This window comes from Cimex lectularius, unplaced genomic scaffold (genome assembly GCF_000648675.2).
Source record: "Cimex lectularius strain Harlan isolate CLEC.00 unplaced genomic scaffold, Clec_2.1 scaffold82, whole genome shotgun sequence".
NCBI lineage: Eukaryota > Metazoa > Arthropoda > Insecta > Hemiptera > Cimicidae > Cimex > Cimex lectularius.
Window position 1 is genome coordinate 1,255,625 of NW_019392695.1, and position 26,261 is coordinate 1,281,885.

The 26,261-nt window shown below is 33.8% G+C and overlaps 2 protein-coding genes across 4 annotated transcripts; one reads left to right on the forward strand and one right to left on the reverse strand.

Annotated features, from left to right (window-relative positions):
- Positions 1–1,182: 1,182 nt before the first annotated feature.
- On the reverse strand, positions 1,183–16,576 carry LOC106664103 (round spermatid basic protein 1-like protein). Of its 2 annotated transcripts, none has more exons than XM_014389520.2 (10): positions 15,945–16,576; positions 12,874–12,965; positions 12,039–12,743; positions 11,792–11,980; positions 9,509–9,649; positions 9,286–9,422; positions 6,422–6,561; positions 6,019–6,158; positions 5,692–5,842; positions 1,183–3,734 (listed from the first exon to the last, which is right to left on the reverse strand). In XM_014389520.2, the coding sequence occupies exons 1-10, from the start codon at positions 16,282–16,284 to the stop codon at positions 3,058–3,060; spliced, it is 2,712 nt and encodes a 903-aa protein (XP_014245006.1). In that variant the 5' UTR covers positions 16,285–16,576; the 3' UTR covers positions 1,183–3,057. The 2 variants fall into 2 exon arrangements, with proteins under 2 accessions (XP_014245006.1, XP_014245007.1); XM_014389521.2 differs by lacking the exon at positions 15,945–16,576 and adding an exon at positions 13,436–13,844.
- A 2,220-nt stretch (positions 16,577–18,796) lies between these two features.
- Positions 18,797–24,420, forward strand: LOC112126619. Of its 2 annotated transcripts, XM_024226014.1 has the most exons (4): positions 18,821–19,156; positions 20,630–20,781; positions 21,207–21,455; positions 23,506–24,420. In XM_024226014.1, the coding sequence occupies exons 3-4, from the start codon at positions 21,225–21,227 to the stop codon at positions 24,184–24,186; spliced, it is 912 nt and encodes a 303-aa protein (XP_024081782.1). In that variant the 5' UTR covers positions 18,821–19,156; positions 20,630–20,781; positions 21,207–21,224; the 3' UTR covers positions 24,187–24,420. The 2 variants fall into 2 exon arrangements, with proteins under 2 accessions (XP_024081781.1, XP_024081782.1); XM_024226013.1 differs by lacking the exon at positions 20,630–20,781 and having other exon boundaries at positions 18,797–19,156.
- Positions 24,421–26,261: the final 1,841 nt, after the last annotated feature.

Consider the following 26,261-nt stretch of genomic DNA (forward strand, 5'->3'; position numbering starts at 1 on the left):
GTATTTCTTTAATTATTACCGTCATAATTGATTCATTATTTGCTATTAAACTCATGAAAAATATTGTGAAAATAGTTTTGTAAATACTAAACAACATATCTTAGTACCTCCTACTTACATTATGTAATTGTTACAACTTTCTTCAAGCATAATTTCTCTATAAAAATATACAATAAGCTTGCATTTGCTCTAACCGACAATAAAAATGTCTGTAAAAATTAACGTAAGTTTGAAAATATTTAAATATACTCTTAAAGGGTACTACTTTACAATTTTGGTTTTTGTATAACAGTCCAACTTTTGACAACAAATTTGTGATATTTAATTTGCCAAAAGGGCAATCATTACGATGTTTACAACTGGCATTAATTAAACAAAACGTAATAAACATGACGCATCAATTAAAAGCATTGAAATGTACAGTTGTGTTTTAAATATCAGTTTGTACTTGGATCATACTTATAAGTGTGATTTTATTCTTATGTTTTAATCAAACATGGCCAGGAAAAGAGAACCAAGGAAAAAGTCTTAAAATTATCTGTTTATAAAAAATTTATAAAAGCAAATGTTTAACACAGCCATACCTCCTCATATAACAGTTATTGTAAAGGAAAAATGTCAGCTCATAAATAAATAGAAAAAAAAACCACATGAGTATAAGTAAAACTGGGCTGTTATTAAAATTGTCTTAGTTTATAGACTGAACAAAAATTAATTATCATATTTTCCATTTTTATCCTATTTTCCCGACCCTCGTAAAAATTTACAACTGTTGGGATGATGGATCAAATAAACATTCGGATAAAATATCACATTTTTTTTTTTTCAAATACAAAATAAGACACCGAGCCAGGGTCACAAAATTAACTTTTAAAGAAAGTATCCTGAGCTAGGCAGAAAATAAATATTTAGCAAGTAGTTTATTCTAAATGAATTAAAGTAACATATGAGAATAATATAACAACTACAAAAAAAGATTAAAAGTTACAAAAAAAAGAAGTGATGTTTCAACAAGTACTTTTGCAATGCACATTGCAAAAAGCTTAAAAGTCTGTAGAAATATTTTTTTAACTTATTTAAAACTAAATAATTCAGTTACATTTTTTCAATATGGAACATAGTTAAAAAAAATAAAAAAATAGAAATATGAATTGAAAAAAGAAAAATAATTATGACTAAAGGTTTTTTAAACTTTTAAATAGTAATATAACAATTTTCATTGATGACTAGAGTTCTAAATAAATTAATGTAAACACCATATAATATGTACTTGTTTTCTTAATGAACAAATGTTGGGGGTCTTAAAAATAATAGTAATAACAATAAATAAAGTCACATTTTACTATTGTAACTACTTTTGCAATCTCCTGCCAGTTATTTATTGTAAATTGCAGCTGGACTGCGAGAAAGCTCAACTCTACATGAGTGCAGATTTGAGCTTATATCAGTAATCAGTAATTAATGTTTCATATATTGCATTACCAAAAGTAGCCATAGGAAAAAAACCACATCTGAAAAAATAACCCAAAAATAAATTCTAATTGCTTAGAAAATTATTTAACAGAGTTGTTGAGATTCTTTTTTTTTATGTGAGCTTCGAGATTTTATTGTCCTTTCTGAAGAAAAAAATGGGTTGTTTTATTATAAAAATAATTCTCTAACAATTTAAAATGATAAAATATTCAATCTGGATATACAGCAGTCTTGTTATCCATGGTGATGCTTGGTATGTACTATAGAGAATAGGGAACACCTCATATTTCAGGCTTCCATTAATTTTTTTCCATATGTATACCAGTTGAACTTACATACACATATTTCAGGGTTCATAAATACGAAAAAATTATTAGTAACCTAAAATAGATAAAACTCAACAGGGGGAGGGCAACCATGGATAACGAGAGTCTACTGTAATTGACTTTAAACTGTAATCATACTTGAATCGTCAAAAAAACCTGGCGAGGAGTTGTGAAAATTTCTGAATAATTATTATCATAATTTGAACATTATATTCACACACAAAAATTACAGACCATCTAAAAAATGCAAAACGTCTGTACTTAAATTAAAAATTGAAGTGGAAAATAACTCGGGGAAAAAATTTTATAATTGCAAAAAGACTGTTCAATGAGATCAAAAAAATGTCAGTAACGTTTTTTGGTTTTATCACTTCCTCATGATAAACAGATCCAAAAATGTGAAACTTTCCCACCATTAAAGAAAACAGAGTACTTAATTTAAGTGGTTAAAGGTTTGATAATACTGTCATATAATATTGTCACCATTGACCAAAAACCTAGAAAATGGTTAAATATTGATTTGATATACAATGTCTTAAATAAAGAAATACAATAGTAAATAGAAAACAAAGAATAAAAGTAAATATTAATAGTAATAATAAAAACAATTGTATATACCTAATGATAATTATAACGAAAAGGCTCATTTGGTTTTATTTATGGAAAGTGAATATTTACAGCTTTAACCTACATTGCATTTTAAAAATTTAGGTTTACAATATAAAATAGATAAACATTTGCACTCATGCAAAAAAATTCTTTTTTACAATGGTATATTTACCTTTCTGAAGGCACATATACGTTTTTCTGTAAAACAACATATCTACATACATTACTTATGCAATGATTTGTTATCAGTGAAAGACACGGCTGGTGATTTACTGTATGATTATCATTTAACACTACTCTAAAGTTTACAACTTAGCAAATCCTGCAAAAATGTTTCAAAAATGATTGCGTTTTAAGTTATTTATTGATGATATTATATCAGCAAAGTAAAGAAATAATTAAATAAAACTTATGATATGCTACTTTATCATACACTAAAGACAGTGTGCTCTTTTACAGATAACAATTACTTACATTGAGTAAGTAAATTTTATCAACAAAAATTATATTTTATATAAAAAAATGTTCATCATAATGAAAATAAACTTTTTTATGCTATAAATGTGTCAAATGTATCAATATGTAAAATGAGAAATGCTAGATGAGAAACCTATTTACACCTGCTGGACACTCTTACAATTTGAAATATTTAGTTATTCATACTAGATACTTCATTGCTATGAGTGTGAGAAGGTAAGGTGGTCAAAAAGGTCTGAGTGGTTACAATGGTTTCAGTTGATGTAACTAAATCATCTAACTTCTCTACTTGTCCTTTGCTCTGTATATCTTTATGCGTTGTCCCTGAACTTTTATGATGTTCAGATTTCGTATATACATTGCTTGCACCGATTTTATGGTAACTATGCTTAGCCGCAGTGTGAGATTTATTTGAATCACTGCTGTATTTCCTTGAGACCTCTTTTTTTGAGTCTTTTTGCGAATGTTCTTTGCCCTTTTCTGCTCTCGCTTCGTGTTTCTTTAAAGACGCACTTTCTCTTCCCTTCGACCTACTTTTACGCTCACGGTCTGATTCTCCGACATCGGCTTTTGTCTTTTTGGAATGATGACTACCGGCCGAAGTATGAGATTTTGACTTTCTATTTTCTGAGTTGTTATGATAGTGTGATGATTCCCTGTGTGATAAACTTGTAGAGTGACGATTGGATGATGACGAGGTGGCACACTTGGATTTTTCCGCATTTGTACTACACTTTTTTTCTCTGTACACATTAGAGTTAACGTCTGCTGCAATTCTGGAGTGCTTCAGGTTTGTTTGCTGCTGGTTTTCAACTTTTGGATAATACTGCTCCAATCTCACATGCCATGCTGTAAAATAAAAAATCAAATAAATTTTCTATAACTTGGTTTTAAAAAAATTCACACAGAAAACTTCAATATAAACTGCGCCCCTCAACATGATTGCAAATTTAGTTACACTGTAACATGGCAGCATTAGTTTTTCAAAACTAATAGATAATTAAACAAAATAATGGCTTACAACATGTAAAGAAATGTTGGTCAATGTGTGTCCCTGTTAACTGAAGGGTGCCATTCCCTGGCTCCATGTAAGGGAGCGCTTAGGAATGGCACTTTTTGTGTGTGTGTGAGTGTGGCTTCATCATTACGTGACATAAGACAGTTGGAAAGAAGAACCAAAGGCATTCCACACCGAATGGGAAGCAGAGATGGAGGCTATGCATATTTAACTTTAATTTGGCCTACGTCTTGTCTGAGGGATGTGCATGTGCTGCCTCCATTCAAATCCCTCCAGAAGAGGGTTTAATTCAACCCAGATTTCCAGCCAGTGTGGACCCCGAGAGCCCCGGCCCGCTGCCAGGCCACCCCACAAACTCTGGCTCTAAAAATTTTAATGTAAACATAAACATTTTAAATATATCTTTGAAGAAGATTTCAATAGGTTTAAAAAAAATTATAGGTAGAGCAAATGAAAAAAAATTAGCTCATTGGAAGCTAAAAGGGAATACCACCTACGTGAATTGTGCTCGTAGTGTGCTGCTCCCTACACTACAGGCTATATCAATACCAAAATAAGTATAGATTTTTTTAAAGATTGTTGAACTTTACTGATTATTTAAAAACAAATGGCAACGTTCTTTTCAATGAAAATTAATAGTAACTGATTTTAGAATAAGAAAGATATAAAAAACAATGTTAACATGTTATTAAGAGTCCATGGCATCTGCTAAATCAAAGTATACTTGAATCTAGCCGTCAGATTGAACTTGCATTTTTTTTTTTTTTTTTTTTAATTAAAAGTAAGACTAGGTAGTAAAATCGGGATCCCAACTTCTGGATTTAACATATTCGTTATGGCACTGATTTGTAAAGACTCTCCTGAGATAGGTAAAAAAATTGGAATTTTTTTTTTTTCATTTTAAAAAATTTCCAAAAGGTCAAATCAAAAAACGGTCTTCATAGTAATGTTGACAAAGCGATATTAAAGACCTGTGACACCAATATGATTCCAAAATACCCCCAATACCTTACAACAAGCTTCGAAAGCGGGAGTTTTCAAGAAGAGGTGCGTCTTTTTGGAACGACATCTGTATACAGGGAAGGGTTTAGTGTATCGTTCCAGGAAAAACAACCATAACAAATATGTTAACCACTTCGATCCAGCCCCGTGATACTAAAAATGCAATAAAAAAGCATGATTAGAAGAAAATGGCAGCATCAGTGGATCTGACTTGTAGAAGAAGAGTCATTCTCACCCAATTAAGAATACGCCAGTAAGGTTGATACATAGACCCTTTCTTTTAGGCTATTTGTCCAGCATATAGAGAAAGGCTGCTTCATGTGTACCACATAATTAAAGGGTGACTTGAGGAAGAGGAAGCCTTTTTTGATTTTTCGAGGAAACAGGGTTGTTTTATTGTATATAGTACTGGTATTGTTTTGTGTCCCCTTGTGTGTTGTTAGTGAATGTATTTATCAGTGTGAATGTGTAGTATGAGAGGGCCGATGGTGGAATATTGAGTACCCCATTGACTCTCAATTAGAAATACCGAATACAGCATTGGGGGCTGAAATGACCTAGCTGTCAATAGTCCTTGGAGCCCAACCTCGGCTGGACGGATGAGACCGAGGTATGACCCCAGTTGATTCTTGACACCTGCCAGTAATTTACTGTAAACTAAAAAAGCTGAAATTACCAGCAGACTGCAAAAAGCAATAGGTTCAGCTTATATAAATCAGTAAAATGCATGAAAATAAAAATATTTCTTACCTGATATCAACTTTATTTAAATAACTCTATTCTTACCTATACTAGTAACAGCTGAAACTGTCCGAAACTGATGAATGATATTCCTTGGAAGGAAGTATATATCATCGTCACACAATGATATTCTAGCATATCTGATACCATCACGCCTTAGCTGGTTCAATTTGGCATCTTCAATCCATTGTACACACTAAAAATAAATAACTAGTTCAAAGCTCAGACTCAAATTATCCCAAAATGCAAAAGAGAAAAGAGCATTTAATTGAAACCGTCTAATCTGAGAGTTTTTAATTAAATTTTTATATGAAAAATTTGTTGACAAAACTGCACCATGAATAAAAAGAAATGAATGGTTTCAATAAGTACCTGTGAAATAGGAGGTTCGTGCAAGTCTAGCTGAAGTTTTTCAACCAGCTCGTTAAAATCAGCAGCATGGAATGCAACGACGTCTTTAGTTATTCGGGCACAACTGGATTTTTCTCCTCCTTTTACAGCTTTCAGGATTCCTGCAATTAATTTTCAAGCAATAACAAATTGAAAATGTTTGTTGACCAATTTAATATAAAATGAAAATATATATATCTCATAAAAGGTTAACAAAATTATATTCTGTCTATAGACTAATGTCAATTGAAACTGAAGGATAAAGGTGTTGATAAAATTTCAGTTTAGGGATGGTTAGGGATGGTTAGGGTNTTCTTTACAAGTTTACTACGTGTGTGCATGTGGTTTGCACGTGTGTTATAATTTACAAATTTGTAATTCTTACCCACAGCAGCTGTTGTCATTCTGTCAAGACCGTGGCCAACATGATCTGCATGAGCACGGGTTCTATCTTCAAACATATATTCTCTTGCTTCTGATGATCTTGGAAGATATTGAAGATTTCGAAGTTCGTTTATTCCAGTCCTACATTATACAAGTATAAAACTAAGTATCATTCATGAGATCAGGCAAGGTAAGTAATCATAATTTGTAATTCATAATAATCATATGTTACATCTAGATGGTATCATTAGATGTAATTTGAACCTAATTTAACCCATCACTCCTTAACCCAACAACTCCATCAAATCAACCTAATCCACCTAACTTAAAAATTTTACTTTTTTTTTCCTTTCCTTGATTCAAATCTAACCAGATCAATTTATATCATCTAATCCAACATAACCTAACCTTACCTAACCCATCACTATCACTAACCCAAACAACTCTATCAAATCAAATCTAATCAAAACTAACTTACATTAAAATTTTACTATTTTTCCTTTCCTTGATTCATATCTAACCAGATCAATTTAGATCAGCAAATCCAACATAACCTAACCTGCTACTAACCCTAACCCAAACAACTCTAGCTAATCAAAACTAACTTAAATTAAAATTTTACTATTTTTTTCCTTTCGTTGATTCAGATCTAACCAGATCAATTTAGATCATCAAAACACAAAGTAACCTTATCTGCCCCTAGCTCCAACCTCAACCTCTACCAAATAATCTAACCTCACTTAACTTAACCCGTCACAACCTAACCCCAACAACTCTATCAAATCAAACCTACCCAAACTAACTTAAAATTTTACAATTTTTTCCTTCACATTTAAATCATCTAACCCAACCTAACTTAAATTAAAATTTTACTATTTTTATTTTGAGTTGATTCAGATCTAACCAGTTCAATTAAAACCTTCGAACCCAATGTAACTTAACCTAACCTTAACCCAAACAACTCTACCTAATCAAACCTGACCCAACCTAACTTACTTAAAATTTTAATATACTTTCCTTTCCCAACCATCCCTAACCTAACACCAACTGTACCTAATATAACCTAACTCTAATCTACTTTTTTCTTTCCAAAAGGTAGATTGGGGATCCTGGCCTCATCCCCAATCTACCTTTTGGAAAGAAAAAAGTATATTTAAACTGAGAAGGCTGATCAATCACCAAAGAAAATATTAACTCTAATCTAATAACAACTTAATTTTACTATTTTTTCCTTCCCAGTTGCTTCAGATATCTTATAATGATATGTACAAAATTAAATGTTAATGTATTTAGGTTTATTCATATTTTGCATACAAAGAATAGGTTTGCTTGTAAAACTAAGGCATTTAAAAAGAAAAAGTTTATTAGATAATTCTAAAAAAACAATTCTTAGTTAAATGAAGAACAAAAAGTAAAAAACAAATAAACATGTACAATAAAAAACTTTTTCCCTTCAATATCAAGTATTTCCACCTTTAGCATGAATCAAAAGAAAAAAAGCTAAAAAAGATTTCTGATAAAATCCTGAGGAATTTTTTCCCATTCAACAAGAACAGTTGTTTCCAACTCTTCTAATGTTACGGCCTGGGATTGGGTTTCACCCTCTACTTGTCATTTAAGTTAAGTCCCAAATGTGGACTTCGAGCTGGCCTCATCAAGCACTCAATGCCAACCTCATTCAGATAGTCATCCACAATACGTGCTCTATGGGGCCTGGCATTATCCTGCATTAGCAAGTATCTCTCACCAATGTGGTGGGCAAATGGCACTACATGTTTTTCAATTATGTGTTGTAAGTACCTCTGTGAAGTTACAGAACTTCCTCTCAGAACAACCAATTAGGCGCAGGTGTCCAAGGAAATTCCACCCTAGGAAATCAATGATACACCATGGAATGCCACCTGAGGAACCAACTCTCACCTCTTCTGTAAAAAGAAGTCTTCCCCATTCTTCCAATGTCCAGTTCACATATTCCCGTGTGAGTTGAAGCCTGGCCATTGAGCCTTCTCCTAACAATCCTGGAGGAAATTGAAACATTTCGGACTTATCTTATCAGATTTATTATCTCATTTCCCGAAATGCTGCAGTTTTATAGAGCCTGATAAAGAATGAATCTCTTGTCCGTAGACCTAGGAAGACCGCCCTTCAATGTGATGCCCTGATTCTCTGAATCACCGGAGAACCCTTCCTATTGTTGAGTGATTTTCAGTCTCCTTGCAACTTAACCTGCCTGTAACCTTGCTCTAATAATGTTATGACCCTGACACTGCCATACTCACTCAAATGCCTGACTGGAGCCATTGAAAAAGGTTTAAGAATAAGAAAAATATCAAATGAAATCAACAATGTAAAAAAGATGAAGAAAAAGAGATGTTTAGGCGTAGCAGAATAGAAGGGCAAATGTGCAAATGGGATTAATAAGCACAAAAGTAAATAAACGAAGTATTATTTACTGTTTGTTTTGACTACTATAGATCCTAAACATATCTAACTAATTATAGAAAGATAATGGATTTAATTTTAAACTATATACATTGAGTGGTACATTTAGTTTGACCATCAGTCTAGTTAACTTCAGAAATTCTTTATCAATATAACCACATTATCACATTTAGAAAAAAATATTTTTTTTCAATAAAAAGTAAATATTAAATTTAAAACTCCCGCTCTTAATTTTCTCTTTATTTGACATAAAATGCCCAAACACTCACTCATAAGACTAATCGAACCAGAGTTTAAAAAGTTTCTCCTTAAATAAATATATAAAAATTTAAATGTTTATTTTTTTATTTAAATGTATAGATAATAGTTAGTCTACATGGAATGTCAATCGCTAAAAGAGAAATCAGTACTGACAATACATACCTCCGTCTTTTAAATGGAGATTTGAAGTCAGCAGTAGGAACTAACTGTTCACCAGGTCTTATCCATAAAATTGGTCCATCGTTCGATTCCTCTGGTGTTGCCATTTGGGCGACTGACAACGGCCCCCAAGGCATTGTCTATAAGCATAGCAGGTATTATTAACATGAAAGTAAATTATCATAATTAATCACCAGCATTGAATAAAAGAACTTAATTTGAATACCATTTTTAAGAAAATGTTTTCTTCCAGTTTTGACAGCAAGTCTGGGAAGTAACCACCAACTTCTTCAGTTACTGTTCCAACAAGGCTAATTTGATGCAAAGGACCATGCCTCACCGTCCCATATGCATAATTTTTATAAACCTATAATCAATTTAAAAAATGGTACTAAATAATAAAATGCAGTTTAACACAAATTGAAAATTTAAACATATATCATTGTTTATACCTACTAGCTTTAAAAATTACAAAATAAATTTTCTAAATATAACATGTGATATGAATGGATTAAAAATAAAATTGCAAGAGCTATAATAATATATACATATTAAAATTATTATGAAAAATTTAACTTTTAGTGAAAATCAGAGAATGTGAGTAAAGAAGTTTTTCCAAATGGCAGTAAAATGAAGTAAGTCAATTTATCCAAATAAACAAGGCCTCTACAAAACAAAACTATTATCTTATTCACAATCAAAAGTTGTATATCCAAAATAAATATCAAACGTTTATAAAATCGCCAACAAGGCAGTGAAAATAAACATACTTCTATAAAGGGCTGTCTTTTCAAATAATCAGCACATTCTTCATACAAATTGACATCCGTCTTAAAATTGGAATATTTAAAACAAATAAACCTACCATAGTAAATAGAAAAAATAGGTATGAATGCAGTAATAGAAACCTAGAAATAATCAAAATCATTCTTTTCCATACAATATAAAATGAAAGCTTGCTTCATGATTATTTGAAGATCGTGGGGCACTCTCAACACGACCCACAATAATGATACATCTACACAAAAATTAACACTTTCAGAGAGTACAAATACTTTGAGTCTAAAATTTCTAGCATTGTACAAAATTCAATTTTTTCACATCCTACATGTATTTGTATAATTTAAACAATGTTTATAAATCCCAAGCCCTGAAGATGATCTCAATAAAGATCAAAAAGTTGCCACGATAAATGTTTTTCTCATCTCACAATCTACAAATAATAATAATAATAATAGGTAATACTTTAAAAAAACAAAAAAATAATCCGATCACGTGATTCGTTTCATTATGTTGTAATGCATGAACAGTACGCTCTTGTTAATTTGAAACTTGATAATTCAAATTTCTTCATAATACTCCTCAGCATGTCACTTTGGTAATTGAAAAAATTTGTGTATTTTGTTACTCTCAGTAACACGAAATATTTTTCATTCTATAAATCGAAATGGTGCCATTCCCCTCTTTATAATTTGAACTTTTTCCTTGCAATATTCCTCTAAATTTTTACGTACAGTTTACCTCCTTGCATCCAGAAATTTCTTCTAATTTTGTCTTTCACTTTTGAAAACCATTTCAGCAAAGGATGCAAGACCATATTGAAACAAAAAATGTTTCATGATTTTTTTTTTAAATAACGCATAACTATGTTCAATATTACAGTTGATCTATTTTCACTTTTTCAATATTTTTATGATGTTTTATATATGTACAATAGTAAGAAGTTTTAGAAATGCATATCAACTCTTAATAATTTTATTTTCTTTTCTCTTGATAATTCGAACATATTGATAATTTAAATTAGTTTTGAGGTTTTAAGCATGCTTTTTGTGACATATCATTTCATTAAATGCTGAACACAATACTGCCACAAGGTATTTTTGGTGTATAGCGGAATTATTGTTATATTGGGATTTATCCATCCATAGACTATGATCTGTGTACAATTTAATTTTTAAACTGAGCACTTCCAGTGTTCAAAATTGCAAATCGTTTACACCAGACAATGCAGAAAAAAAATCTAGTTTAATAATTTAAAAAATAATTCAAAATAATTTGGTCAAAATTTTCAAATTTTTTGATAACTTTCAGTGCTCAAAATTACAAATCTTTTACACCAAATGTTGCCCACAAAATTCTAGTTTAATAAAAAATAATAATTTTTGCTCAAAATATTTATAAAAAAAAAAAAGGTTAACCTCTTCTGGAGCTCAAAATTGCAAGCCTTTTACTGATTAAAATCTGACAACAGGGTCTGCAATACAAGTGATTCTGAGGCTTACAAAAATTATATAACTTTTGAGCAGTTTAATTGATTTACTAACTGCAAAAGGTACTGAACAATCCACGGAAACTGAGGTAAAAACGACAACTGTATAAATACAAAACATTGCCAAGGCTTAAAATGTTTTTTATTTTAAAATGAAGATGTATGTGAGTGAGTAGAAACACAGTGTTTGACATGGTCAGTATGTTAATTTAAAAAATAAAATCTAATTTTCATACTTACTTGATCCCTATATTGTATCATGGTGGTTGTTTCAATATCTGAACTTCGTCCCAGTATTCCATTTTTTACAGTAAGATTTGGATAATTATCAGCCATATAATCTAATAGGTCTGGGAGATAACTGGCTGCATTGTGTACTATTCCCATGACATTGTGGGCGCTTCCATTTTCATCTTCTCCAAAAACAACCTGTTCATAAAATAAAATTCAAATAAAGCAATCATTAGAATTATAATATAATAGATACCTTAAAAAATTCTTTTGCAAGCTCTTTGATTTCACTCGATGATAAGGAATTTAATTCTTCCTGGTAAAGGTGAACAACCGAAGCTCCACCATTAGGGTGAGTTTCTATTCTTATCAGTCGTCCATACTTAAGGCTGTCAAGCATCGGTTGAAAAAGCGTTACTTCTTTTGAGATGTGATTCATTAATTTGAACAAACTATCACTGGTGATATATTTTCCAAGCGATTTGTCTCTTCTACATTGAACACCGATGCTTGCTTTTTTCAATCTTTGCCTGTAATAACATTTTGAGCAAGTGTACTTCCTTTCAGAATGCTTATCCCGAGAATGTTTACTTTTGCTTCTTTCTGAATCTTTATGATCAGATGTGCTATGGGATTTGGACGATTTTGAGCTGTCACATTGAGCAAGCTCAGCACTGAATTTCACTTCAGTCTTAATATTCTCTTGTTTAAAATGTTCAGTTTTAATCAATTTCACACGATTGTCATTACTGAAGTCTACACTCGACCGGCGCTTAGAATCAGTACGAATTGTTAATAATGAATTCCTGTTGCAACTTTCAGTATGATTGGTTATATTTGTAGAACTGTCGGCGTTATTAGATTGTATGGTCGGTATGGTCGAAGAGCCGTGATATTCCAACGAACTGTTAGGAACGAAATAGGACTCAGAAACTTCAGTTTTGATGGACATGGGAACGACCTGAAAATTAATAAAAGAAAACACAAATACAATATATACTGTATAATTATTTTAGTGCATAAACTCATTAGGGATATAATTTAGCCAATGATTATTATACTTTAAATGTAACAAATTAACAATTATTTACCACTGTCTTATGCTCATTATTCGTAACTGCCTCAACCTTGTCCCGATCTTTGTTTTTCTTTGTGATCTGAAATATCTGTTCAAAATCCTTTTCTGTGAACAAAAAAAAAAAAAAAAATTATTTGAATTATATAAAATTTAAGTACAGATAAAAACTGAAGCTATTACTCTCACATACCACTAAAAACATCTATGAAATGTTATGAGAATGACTTCAAAACTAGGGAGTGTACTCGAAAAAATCTATTTCATTTTTCCAAACTTTACAAAATTTTTTAAACAGGATAATTCTTTGTTTGGCAGAATTAATTTATTAACAGATTAAATTTGCAAAATTAAAGCTAAATTCTTTCTGCGTTTACCAAGAAATGTGTTTTAATCAGAAAATTGCACTAGAGAACTTTAAAGCGAGTGGTGCAGATTGTTAAGACACACCGTATGACCCCTTGAAAAAAATAATTATATACAGGGATATAAATGAAAAAATAAATAAATTTCTCCCTATCTTTGTAACAAGTAATGCTGTATACTTAGTTTACCTAATTTGGCTCTTAATAACATACCTCTTCTGCCCTCACGGAAGGCCTTAAGTCTGCTAGGCATCAAGTAAATAAGCAATCAGATTTCGTCTTGTGAAACAGAATCCTATTCTTCAACAAGAATGGTTTGAAGCTGTTCAATGCTTGTTGAAGGCAACGAACGATGTCTGACCCGTCTCTTTATCATGTCCCACAAGGGTTCTATGTAATTCATGCCAGGAGAATGTGCTGGCCAATTCATAATGGTAATACCTGCATCCTCCAATTAATAGGTGACAACTGGAGGTATATGAGGTCGAGCATTATCATGCATTAATACAAAGTTGGAGCAAAAAGGACCACAGTTTCAAGAACTTCTTCAAACTCAGTGCAGTCGGATTAAATCGGGTTAGGGGCATGGAGGTTGATTCCACATCACACCATAACTTACTGTCTTTGAAAAGGAAGTGACTCATACATGACACATGGAGCAAAAGTTCACCACATCCCCACACACACACGCGCACACACAACCCCATTGTTCAAGTGTCCAAGAGAGATACTGATTTATGAAAAGTCATCTTTCTACTTGAGAACTTTCCAGTAATAAAGAACCTGAAGCGGGACATCACAGAGATTAGACAATTCTCACGATGTCTTATGATGACTGATTTAGAGCTCGCCCTTACATTATGGAACATTTGTAGTCGACTATCAATCAAGGAAGCCATTAAATGACAGTTCCGTATTGCAGTATGAGCAATAAATCCAACTGACCACTACCTTCCCTTTAACAAGACTTCTGGAGGCCCTAAACCTAGACCACCATGTGTGGTACAGCACGGTTCATCCAGGATGAGGGCTATATAACGGACACTATGTACGTCATTCGCCAAAGCATCTGCCCAAGTGAGATCTTCTTGACTTAAAACAATGGTTTTAAGAGAAAAAAATTAATTATTACTTTTTTACTAAAATTTTTTGTTTCAATGTTAAAAACAATTTAACAAACCAATTAACTCACCAAGTGCATTTGGAATGGATGAAATTGACTTTCTTTATTTTTAATTTAAAGAAAGTAAAAGGATTAATAACCCTCAATAAAGGTAACAACAAAATATTAATGTAGAATTTATGTTTTAACTTAACTATTAATCTTTGTAGATAGTTATTTGGAAAACAAACAAATAAATGCCTGTGTTTTTAATTCATTTATTTCTTTAAGTGTATAAATAAAACAAAACTTCTCTAAATGTTTCCCAGAATTTGAAAAAAGTAACACTGTGTTTGTGAGAAAAATCTATTTAATAAATATCAATCAAAACAACACAAAAATAACATATTCTATCAAAATATAGACAAGTTCTTTATCTGCAAACAGAAAACATGCGATTGTGATGTACACTGGGTCAACAAAAAATTCATAAATTTGGTTCCTTGGGCAATTTCTTTTTTAATTTTATATTGGGGCAAAAACCTTGCGATTTACTTTAACTTGCTCATCTCTTCAAAACATTATTACACCTTCCAGATAGTTTTGCACTTGGATGGTCAATGAGAATGTTAATGTTGATTCTTTGCAAGGTCAAGTAAGAACGTTAAAGGTAATTATTTCTTAAACAATATGTTAAACCTTTAATAAATGTCAAGTTTAAAATATGAACAATGTGTTATAAATAAAAGAAAAAAATTTCTACATGTTCGGCAGTGTTTGAAAAAAGTAACACTATTTTTTATAAGATTCTATTTAGTAAATATCAATCGAAACAACTTCAAAATGACATATTCTTTCAAAATATGGAACAGTTGCATATCTGTGAACAGAAAATATGTGTTTTGGATGTCCAGTGCATCAACAAATAATTCATAAAATTAGTTTTTGTAGGCAATTTCTTATATTTTGGGACAAAAATCTTGCAATTTATATGCTCATCTCTTCAAAACTTTCCTACACCTCCTAGATAGATTTACGCTTGGATGGTCGATTGAGAATGTTAAAGGTGATTATTTCTTAAGTGATAGGTTAAACCTTTAATAATTGTCAAGTTAAAATATGAACAATGTCTTATAAATAAAAACAAAAAATTGCTAAATGTGTCCCAGAGTATGAAAATAGTAACACTGCGTTTTTGCGAAGATTCTATATAGTAAATATCAATTGAAACAACATCAAAATGACATGTTCCTTCAAAATATAGACAAGTTGCTAATCTGTGAACAGGAAACAGGTTCAATCGGATGACACTTAACTCTACAAGAGCACGATAATTTATATATTTTTGAATGAAACTTGAGTTGGTGGGAAATAATAGTGCAGTTTAATGGAGGTGTTAGGGTAAGGAGAAAGTTGGATGAGCGGATGACAGAGGGTCAGCCTTATTGGCGGTTTCGTTCTAAGGAATAGGCCTAATATCGTTGGAAGAGAAGGATTGGATTTTTTTGTATTGTTGGATATCTGTCTGTGATAAGAGTCGGTTGATGGTGCTGAGGGAGAGAAAAACGTCGGAACCGGTCAAATAAAAGATAATCCCTTTTGATGGATTGAAATGCGTACCTTTGACGTATTCTGGGGCGGTGGAGTCGTTGTCGTCCTCGACAGAGGGTTTGCTCTCCAGCCGGGGGCGGCATTGGCATTTTCTAGATTCTCTTATCTGCTCAGCTCCGCCGTCGCACTCTTCGCACTCCTCTCCGATCGGGAGGCAGCCCCGGCTCTGGCTCCTGTCGTTCTCGTCGACGAGGAAGCCGGGAAAGTTCAAACGCGAAATGTTTATTTTGTCGTCCGTCTTGTTCGGCGTGTCTTCACGTTTCACTTTGATCGCGGTTGCGGAGGCGGAGGCGGATTTCCGCGGGTCATCGCCGTTCGAGACGTCCACCTCCAGTGTCTCGGATGCCATTTAGCACGGGACGGCGACGCTGGAGACGGGACGTGATTCCGCACGGATTCACAACGACGTTCGATGTCGCGGAGGGAGGAAAATCACACCGGGGATAAAAACCGGGCCGCGTCTCGAGCCGATTTTCAAACTGAGACCGTCCCAATCGCGAATGGCGGTTTTCGAACGGTGAACGCTTGTCTTCGACTCATGTCGACAAAAGGGACCAAGAGTTGAAAGCTTCTCGATCTCGATCTAGAGCGGATGAGTTCGCCTCGACTCGACGGAGAATAGAGACGGAGACTTTCGTCCGGACGGGAACTTTCAAGGCCGCTCAAAGCCTCGTCTACTCCCGGATGTCGGAGATGGCGCGCGAATCGACAAAGGGCCCAGAAAACAAAAGGGAACTTTTACACAGATATTTAATAATCAAGCAAAGCTTAATTACAAAATTATTAAAAAAATATACCCTCACAAAATATTAAATATAATATAATAAACATAAAACACCAAAAAAGGTCTACCAAGTGGGTGTGCACTGTGCACTATAGCTTTCTAACATTTTGTGAACGCGCATGCGCACGTTAATCCGCTTTGTATAAAATTCAAGGAGCATCATGTAGAAAACATCCCGCATATCTTTACTTTATCCTAATGCTAGTCTCTCTTTACATCAGAGCCTCGTCAATTCTAATTTTTTTTACGAGGGTTTGCAACAACAGAGGTTATATCAACTCTCGGGGTGCCGGTGTTTTTGAAAAAAAGCCCATTCCGCTGGATTCGAACCCGGGACTTTTATCTTACAGTGATGAGCGCCGTGTCAACGCTTAAACCGTTGCGGCCATCGACGCCCCCTCAATTTTAGTTAAAATGACACAAATAATAAAAACAAGATAAAACATAATAGTCTAGCTAGCATTCACTCTACACTAGTGTACTCGATGTTCCTCAAAGGAATAGGGATAAGCACATCAATTCACGCAAATAAATTGCACTCACACCAGAATAATCGACATTGCTCGTGGTAATTGAAGATGATCCCCTTTTTCGCGTTAATAAAAACACTCATACATCACACTTCATTCACTCTAACTCAGAGTATTCCCCGGGGCAATTAGGGATAAGCCACTCTATTCGCCCTACAGAATATATTCAAATGCCAGACTTCGTTCACACTACCTCAGAAAACCAATATTCCTGAGGGGGGGATTGGAGATAAGTCCTTCCATTCGGACTGATAGTTGCACTGCCAAAGGGTTTACGATATTCCTCGGTGTAGTTGAGAATGAACAGAAATTACATTCACACACCATACTTTGTTCACACTGCCACAGTGTAGTCGATGTTTCTCTGGTTAATAAGGGAAGAAGCACCTCTATTCAGGCTAATAACTTACACACACATCAAACATCATTCACACTACCATAGAATACTCAATATTTCTTGGGATAATTGGAGATGATCCTCTTTAATCGTGTTAATAAATACATTCATATATTACACTTCATTCACTCTACCTCAAAATAATCGACATTCCTCGGGATAATTAAAGATGATCCCCTTATTCGCGTTAATAAATACATTCATACAACAACTTCATTGGCTCTAGCTTAGGGTACCGGATATACCACAGGATAATTAGGGATTCATGCAAATAAATTACAGTCACACTATCCAGAGTAATCATTATTCTTTGAGATAATTGGAGATGATCTCCTTTTTTGAACTAATAAGAGTTCATACATCACACTTCATTCTCTCTTTACGGTTCTCTTTAGTTAAATCCTAGTTTTTTAGGGTATTTCGACAGTTACGCATTGACTTTGTCCACTAGTCTAGGTAGAATGTACTATTTAATGTAAATAGTGTCATATGATTTTTTGGAGCATGTAAGATGCTGTCTGCTCTTACAAGGAGGAATATGGGAATTTAGATGAGATATGTAGTCAAAGATTAGATCATCTCTATATAGATCTTATCATTTAGATCATATCTGTTGAGTCTGTGAGTTTAGAATTCAAGAAGAAGATCACCGGGAATATCATCACTCCAGCCTCCGTATAAAAAAGAAAGGACAAAAACTTCACTAGACAACCTCCAAGGATTCAGAAAGCTGCTTTCATGCATTAGTTCCGAATAATACTACCGTATTCAAGAACTGGTTGTACGAGGGTTTTACTTATTACTTGAAGATTTTGAGATCATAAGCAAATAGTGAAGAATGACTATGTGAAAATCCAGAGAAAACTTCATTTATAAAGAAATTAAACAAGAAAGGACGAAGAAGTGAGCCTTGAGGAACTCCAAGAACCCTCTCTGGAGAGAGCCATGCATTCCAAAAGATAATAGTTTAATAATTAGTTCAAAGTCTTTAGAAAAGTCTAACATATATTTGTCGATTTGATCTTTTGGAAGGAGTAAAAAAGTATGGTTAATTTTGTTAAAAGAGGTAATCAAGCCTTAGGAAAGGGTACATAGAAAGCAAATTTATACAATTTGAGTCGATTTTATCGAAAAGTGATATCATGACGACGAATCGGACGAGAGGCTGTGACGAGGTACCATCGATGCGTTTCGCTTTTTTTTTCACGTCAATCGTATTATCGTTTTTGTCCTCCTTCGATCGTCGTTTGTATTTCTCCGTCGGCTTGAGGTTTCCCTGGCTTTGAAAATATAATTCTACTCCAAAATAAGTTCGTCCGATATGATATTCGAGGAGAAATTGGAGGAATGCGCCACGAAGAGGAAAAGCTACTTTTTGGAGGAGCACATAAAATTTATGCTCCCCGAAGACTGCGTCCACAAAAAGGAAATAGACATCGACAACCTCGTAAATTGCCTTGCCTCCTTACCTTTGTACGTGCGAGCGGGTATCGCAGAGGAGGATCTCACTGTGAGTATCAATTCGCTTTAAAGATATTTAGCATTTATCCAAATTTTGATTATGGGTTTGGGAAGATATCTTTTTAGCATTTGCTCTCCTCAATCCTGACCTGAATGATCCTGACTTCAATAGAAGAACAAAACCTAACATCTCTACCTCTCTCCCATCCATAAAAACCATTCACACCCAATGAAGTATCCCACATAAGCCATCTACCACTAAACAAAGTGCTGTGCCAATACTGCAATAATCCATCGACACCTACCTAAAAAAAGTTGTAGTCTTCCTTACATTTACAATTCTGTCTTTAGGGCATACTTCACACCCCAATGGAAGTTCTCTCTCAACCAGATCAAGCCATATTACTCAACCATAACACAAGGCGTAACATGTGTCTACTTCCCGCACATCCATAGAAACCATTCACACCCAATGAAGTATCCCACATAAGCCATCTACCACTAAACAAAGCACTGTGCCTATACTGAAAAACTCCATCGACACCTACCAAAAAAACTAATAGTTTTCTAAATAAATATCGATTAACGGTCACTAATCACCACATACTAATAGTTTTCATTACATTTACTCTCTCCCCTCCCAGATTAAGTCGTTTTTCAGTTCATTTCTTTCTATACATTCATGTCCTAGAGACCCAGGAATGTGTTGAAGCATACCAGTTGATTCAGTTTGTTGTATTTATCGATCTCCCCCCCATCAAATAACATTTAACATTTATCCAAATTTTTATGGATTTGAGAATTTTTATGGTTTTTCTTTCTATCACTTTCACTCATCCTAGCCTGAACCATAGAACAAGACGTAACATGTTCTCCTTCCCATCCATAAAATCATTCACACCCAATCAAGTATCCCATATAAGCCATCTTACACTAAAAGAAGCTCTTTTCGACCTAATCACTGCAAAAATCCCATCCAGATGATTCCATAGCCTAAAATACCTCATAACTGTCAAATTAGTCTGTTGCCTATAAAGAGCAAAATCCCAAACTTTCATTCCCTCCAACCTTATTCCTGACCACTAATTTGAGTTCACACTTTCTCATTATGTTGTAAATGTATAGTCCAAGATATTACTTTACCTGGCGGAACAATATTCCAAATAGGCGGCCAAAACAAATACAGTAGATTAATAGAAATGATAAATGATGAGTGTGGTGTTCAATCCTTTTTAAAAAGATAGTTCCTACTCACAGTAAGTTGTTTTGCAACGATCCGGATTTCGAGCCTTTTAGCTCATCATCAGGTTGAAGGACTTCTACAACCTGATGATGAGCTAAAAGGCTCGAAATCTGGATCGTTGCAAAACAACTTACTGTGAGTAGGAACTATCTTTTTAAAAAGGATTGGATATAGTAGATGGGAGCAGTAGTTATTCTATCAAGATGAAATTTTCATCATATTTTTAATGGGTTTTAATTTTCAACGCTTGAACTCATAGGAGTGACATCAACTTTGCAGGTTTCAGGTTGACACTACTTTTATGAGGGTAGAGGACGGCAATATCAAACAGGTGGAAATAGTCTGCGATGAACTCTGTAGAGGCTGGGCCTTAAATACTTTTTAGCGATCTGTGCGATAGCTGGCAGGTAGAGAGGCGCTACACTTGAAAGGTAAAAACAGGTTACTGGGTAGTAAAAGGAAGAAATCTTTTATGTTTCCAGAAAAGAACGATCAAAATTGCAATTGCACTAGAGGCTTCTGTGACTATGGCTGGAAAGATTACCTTCCTTTTGCTTACTACCTGATCCGAAAATCCCTCTTAAACAGGATAATTTTAACCTATCAATGGCTCCTCTATCAGCCAGCTCTCACACAGATGCAGGGGTATCCCAAGGAAGTATCTTATCTCTACCCAGTGTACACCTACCCTTTCTGAGACTAGCTTTGCTACCTACCACACTCTCCGTAATCTTGTCCAGAAACCAAATCTTCCAATATCCAATTCTTTCATTCAAATCATTGAAAGCTCTCAAATAAAATCCATCGAAGTTATTTTCTAATTTTTTATATATATTGTGTTTCATTATTGTTACAGCCAGAATCACAAGAAAAAATGGACCAAATCGCTGCTGAGCATTATGAGAAATACATTAGCCGGATCAAGGAAATTGAAAAAAAAAAATTGCCCGAAGACACGATGAAATGTAGTCCACCTACAAATGTAGCACTTCTAAATGACCAGTTGATATACAATTTTTATGGGCGAGAATTTTCTCGAAGCTGTTTTAGAGCTTTAAAGGACAATGTAAAATGTGATTTAGAATTTGATGACGTAATCTCAGATGTAAGTTGTTTTTTCCTTTTTTTTTAATTAATTCATTTTTTTAAATTATTATTATAGTGAGGTGTGGTGATTAGTGACCATTAATCGATATTTATTTAGAATTAGTGAGATGCGGTCTGGTGTAGGTTTCAGAAAAATATCTTCTTTATTGTGCCAACGTTTCGATCTTTATTGTGATCATCTTCTGGGCCTGGGATTTACAAACATTGTTTACATATAACAATTACATTTTGGATGTGGAAAAGTGAATTTATACAATGCAAAATATTTTTTTATATATATATATTCAATCAAAGTATTTCTATTCACTCAAAGTGTTTGTCTTCTGTGTAATTGTGCCATTCTTGCGTGTCGTGTCGAGAGTGCCAGTGAGATTTTGCTATTTTGTGTTTATATGCGTTGGATTTTGAAGGGGTGGAGAAGGATGTCAGTACAGAAAGACATTTTTGTATAAGGCGTCGGCTTCTTTGAGGTGAAAAGAGCCGACGAAGGGAAAAAATGTGTTGGTAATCGTTCGGCCAGATATCCTTTCAGGATTATATAGAAAGGGATAAATGGGAAAAGGAAAGCTAAATTGTTGGGAAATTAGACTATGTGAAAAATATATGTGTGAAATGTAATGTGATGATATAGGTATGTTATCTGTATTGAATTTGATTAATGATATTGGCGTAGCTGCGACTGAATATATACAAAAATGTCTTTTCTATACTGACATCCTTCCCCACTCCTTCAAAATCCAACGTATATAAACACAAAATAGCAAAATCTCACTGGCACTCTCGACACGACATGCAAGAATGGCACAATTACACAGAAGACAAACACTTTGAGTGAGTAGAAATACTTTGATTGAATATAAAAAATATATTACAATTAATTAAGATTTTTAGTTGAGATAAAAAGTCACTGGCACGAGCGTGATTCGAACCCACGATCTTCGGCTTGATACGCCGCTGCTCTACCTCTTGAGCTATCGTGACCTCTTCTTTTTTATCTCAACTAAAAACCTTAATTAATTGTAATATATTAATTGGTCAAGCGGACCACGAAATTAGTGAATATAAAAAATATATTTTGCATTGTATAAATTCACTTTTCCACATCCTAAATGTATTTGTTATGTTTGTAAATCCCAGGCCCTGAAGATGGTCTCAATAAAGATCGAAACGTTGGCATGATAAAGAAAATGTTTCTCTGAAACCTACATCACACCAGACCGCATCTCACGAATTCTAAATAAATTATAGTGAGGTTTTCTTTTTGACACTTGAAAATTTTAGTCTCCTAAAAAAATATATGTTCGCGAATTAATACAGGGAGCATCAGTGGCTGCAACGGTTTAGGCGTTGACACGGCGCTCATCACTGTAAGGTAAATGTCCCAGGTTCAAATCCAGCGGCCCTGCATTCAAACCTGACATACTTAAAAATGAACTTTTTTTTTTCTTTCCCAAAAATACTTTAACCCAGGGATTGATATGATCTCTGCTGTCTACTGTTGCGAACTCTCATTTAAAAAAAACCTTTGAGACAGCCAGACAGTTAGTTCTAAAGGCTCTCCAAGAAAAAAAAATTAAAAAATCCTCCTTGCTCTGTATACCTTTGCTGATTTTGTTGTTTTGGCAAAAATCGACAAGGATATGCAGACCAAGATCATAGATAACTACCAAATTATTAATACATTGTCTGTTTATTTTATAATTTAATAAATTTAATGTGCAATCATGCAGCAGCACAGACTAAATTTTTTAAACTTTTATTGAAAGAATCATTACTTTTTCCTTAAAAAAAGAAAAAAAAAGACACCATGTTGTGAGATTACTCAGTGTTGTCTGCTGGTTGATGAATCTGTAATTGTTTTGTTATCAATTATTTTGGTCTACCTATCCAGCAAAACCAAAATGATAAGTATCGAATAACTTAATCCACTGACAGACCAACTGACACCACCAGCACCACGTATTTTTTCCTTGATCTCCTCACATTGTATCTACACTTTTTTCTCATTAAATTGCCATTACTTAAATTAATTATTGATTAATTTGTAGGATGAAAGTAAAATTGAAACATCAGAACCTGGAAATATGATGAAAGTGTTCGATAATTTTGTCGCTGGACTTTGTGAAAGACACAATAGAGTTGGAGTTATGAGTTCAGATGAATCAGAACTGTCAATAGATTCGGACTATGATTACTACGATGACTCGAATAAATATTACGCTAAAAAAATGGAACATTTAAGTAAATTGATAAAAGTGACTGCAAGCTTGAATTTTGATCAATATTATCCTCCTCGGAATCTCAACATCGATTTTCAGAATACGCCGTATGACAGGGAGAAACCTGCTCCCCTAGATGATATGATTTCAAAGGCAGACAAGGCATTGGAAAGAGTGAGGTTAAGGCGTCAAAGGGCAGATATTAGAAAAGAGCGTGAATTACGAAGGAGGAAGAGACTATTTTTAACACACGAAAAAACACCTGAAGAGAGCTCTGTAAGAATGGATGTGGCTGTTCCTTCCATCTCATCTTCTTCGCATCTTTTGTGCGTCAGTGCCGAGGAGGATATTGAAAGCAAAGGTAAAGCTTCAAATAAAATAGCTCAGAAATATAAAAAAGGACGCGCAAGGAGAAAAAAACGAGGAGGAAGCAGTGATGACGATGATGATTTTACACAGTTAGAAGCTTTGGCCGATAGAAAAATGAAACAAAGAAGTCATCTATTTTAAAACAAAAAAATTATATCTGTACAATTACTTTCATTTTGAAGAAAGTAAGAAATAAAATATTTCTTTTTAAATTATATGCTGTGATTGATTTGCAGCATTTTATATTTTATACTGTTGATTTTCAAGATCTAAATACTCTCGTTCCTTATGATGTTATAATTGTTAATATCCTATTTTTTCTGTATTGAAAAATGTTGATATATATAATAAATACTATCACCTTTTTTCCCTTAAGATCTTTTGGCCCTGTAGTTTCAGTTTATCTACGATCATTCATACAAGAGGTGGTATGTTCAGAAATAAAATGTGTTTAAAAAAATTTTAAATATAATATAGTACACATTATAACAAATATGATATTATAATAAAAATAATGTTATTATTTAATCACAATAACTAAAGGGAAGGAGCAAGAAATGAGCTTTGATATAGTTTACAGACGGCTCAAAGATGGGAAATGGTGTGGGTATGGTAAAGAGGCCTAACTTTGAGCACCTCATAGCCCTCGGCTTCGCCACAACCATCTATCAACCAGACTGCTACTCCCTAAAAATTGTGCGCATGAAATAAATAATAAACATCACAAAGGTACAACACTTATTTTCTTAGGGGTGTCGGTAGTCACAATGGTTACAGCATTGACAGTGCCTGTCATTGTAGGATAAATGTCCTGGATTCAAATCCTAAGGCCCTGCATTTGAAGCCGACATACAAATGTACTTTAAAACAAACTCGGCACCTCGGGGGTTGGTAAGACTTCTGCTGTGTGAACCCCCTCATTTAAAAAAAAAGAAAGATAAAAAAAGCTCTCTGAGCCTAGTAGATCACCTCAAAACTTGCACAAAAAAAAAAAAAAAATAATAATAATCTACAAATATACTAGTGTACAGGATATGCTTCTTAACTGGAGGACCATGTACTGAGGACTTGGTATGGTACTTAACTGTACCATCTTGTTAGATGAGGATACCTATTGGCCTCCCCCTTTATTGAGCTGTTTAACCATGGTTGTATTTTTATCCACATCCTGGAGAAGGGCTGTGAACATTAAGTTAAAATACAAGGAAAAAATGGCTTGGCAGGTGAGCCCCTAGGTTGGTTGGCTGTTGGCGCTGGGCGGGCCTTCGCCCTTGGCGGCCTCAGGCCTCTGGTCCTGCTCTCCCAATTCTCCACAATCACCACAAAACATGGCTAATGAGCAAATCTCGGTGCAGAAAAACAACAACAACAATGGTTATAATTTGTTTAGATGAGAGATTCAAAGACTTTAGCTATTGATGATTGGATGTAGATATGAACATAGTCTAATAAAGAAGTCTCCCTGGGGTATGATATCGAGGTCTGGCTTAAGAACCACTTACCGTGATATTTTCCTAGCACAGCGAATACTAGGAGCGTAACCCATGCACGAGGCAAGCAAAAAGACTACTCACAAAAATAGAAGAAAAAGGAATTCCTACTCAGCACAAAAGGGTTAAAAACTCTACCTGGTATATTTGTGAGGCATGCTCCAGTAAAATACCACCTTAAGAAAATGGGATCCCAGAATGAACTTTTCATATGTTGAGATGCTCTCTCTTCTTCGTAAACTTAATATAAATAAAAAAAGTATTTTAATATTTTTAGTAGAAGTGTGATTAAGTAAAACAGAGTATATACTGCAATAAATAAAAAAAGGTGAAATAAAAATTTTGGCTAGTCTGTTTTAGTGTAAGAGAGAAAAAAATTATGACAGTTCCAAAGTGAATTTAAATTTGATATTTTAGAATAGAAGGAAGTTCATTGTTGAAAATATTAAATAAGAGTGGAAAAAGATGAGCCCTTGGGGAACACCAGAAGAAACTTTTATTATTTGAGATTGGTAGCTGCCTAGTATAACAATTTGTTTGAGGTTAGTTAAATAACTAGAAACCCAGGATAAAAATCGTCCTGAAATCCAAACAGATTCAAGTTTTAACAATGACGATGACAATCTACATGATTACCATGTTCAAGTTGTGTTGATAGGAAACTAGTAAAAGAAGGAAGTTTTGTGAAAGTGGAGCAGTGTTTAGTGAAGCCTTGTTGAGAGTGAT

What these genes read in the sequence shown, in the direction of transcription:
- LOC106664103 (XM_014389520.2), bottom strand. Translation starts at nt 16,284, where the DNA reads ATGGCATCCGAGACACTGGAGGTGGACGTCTCGAACGGCGATGACCCG. An exon ending in TTGCAAAAGAATTTTTTAAG is followed by an intron (nt 11,981 to 12,038) that starts GTATCTATTATA and finishes TTTTATGAACAG; the next exon opens with GTTGTTTTTGGAGAAGATGA. An exon ending in AATGACAACAGCTGCTGTGG is followed by an intron (nt 6,159 to 6,421) that starts GTAAGAATTACA and finishes AATTAATTGCAG; the next exon opens with GAATCCTGAAAGCTGTAAAA.
- LOC112126619 (XM_024226013.1), top strand. Translation starts at nt 18,968, where the DNA reads ATGATATTCGAGGAGAAATTGGAGGAATGCGCCACGAAGAGGAAAAGC. An exon ending in TCGCAGAGGAGGATCTCACT is followed by an intron (nt 19,157 to 21,206) that starts GTGAGTATCAAT and finishes TTATTGTTACAG; the next exon opens with CCAGAATCACAAGAAAAAAT. An exon ending in TTGATGACGTAATCTCAGAT is followed by an intron (nt 21,456 to 23,505) that starts GTAAGTTGTTTT and finishes ATTAATTTGTAG; the next exon opens with GATGAAAGTAAAATTGAAAC.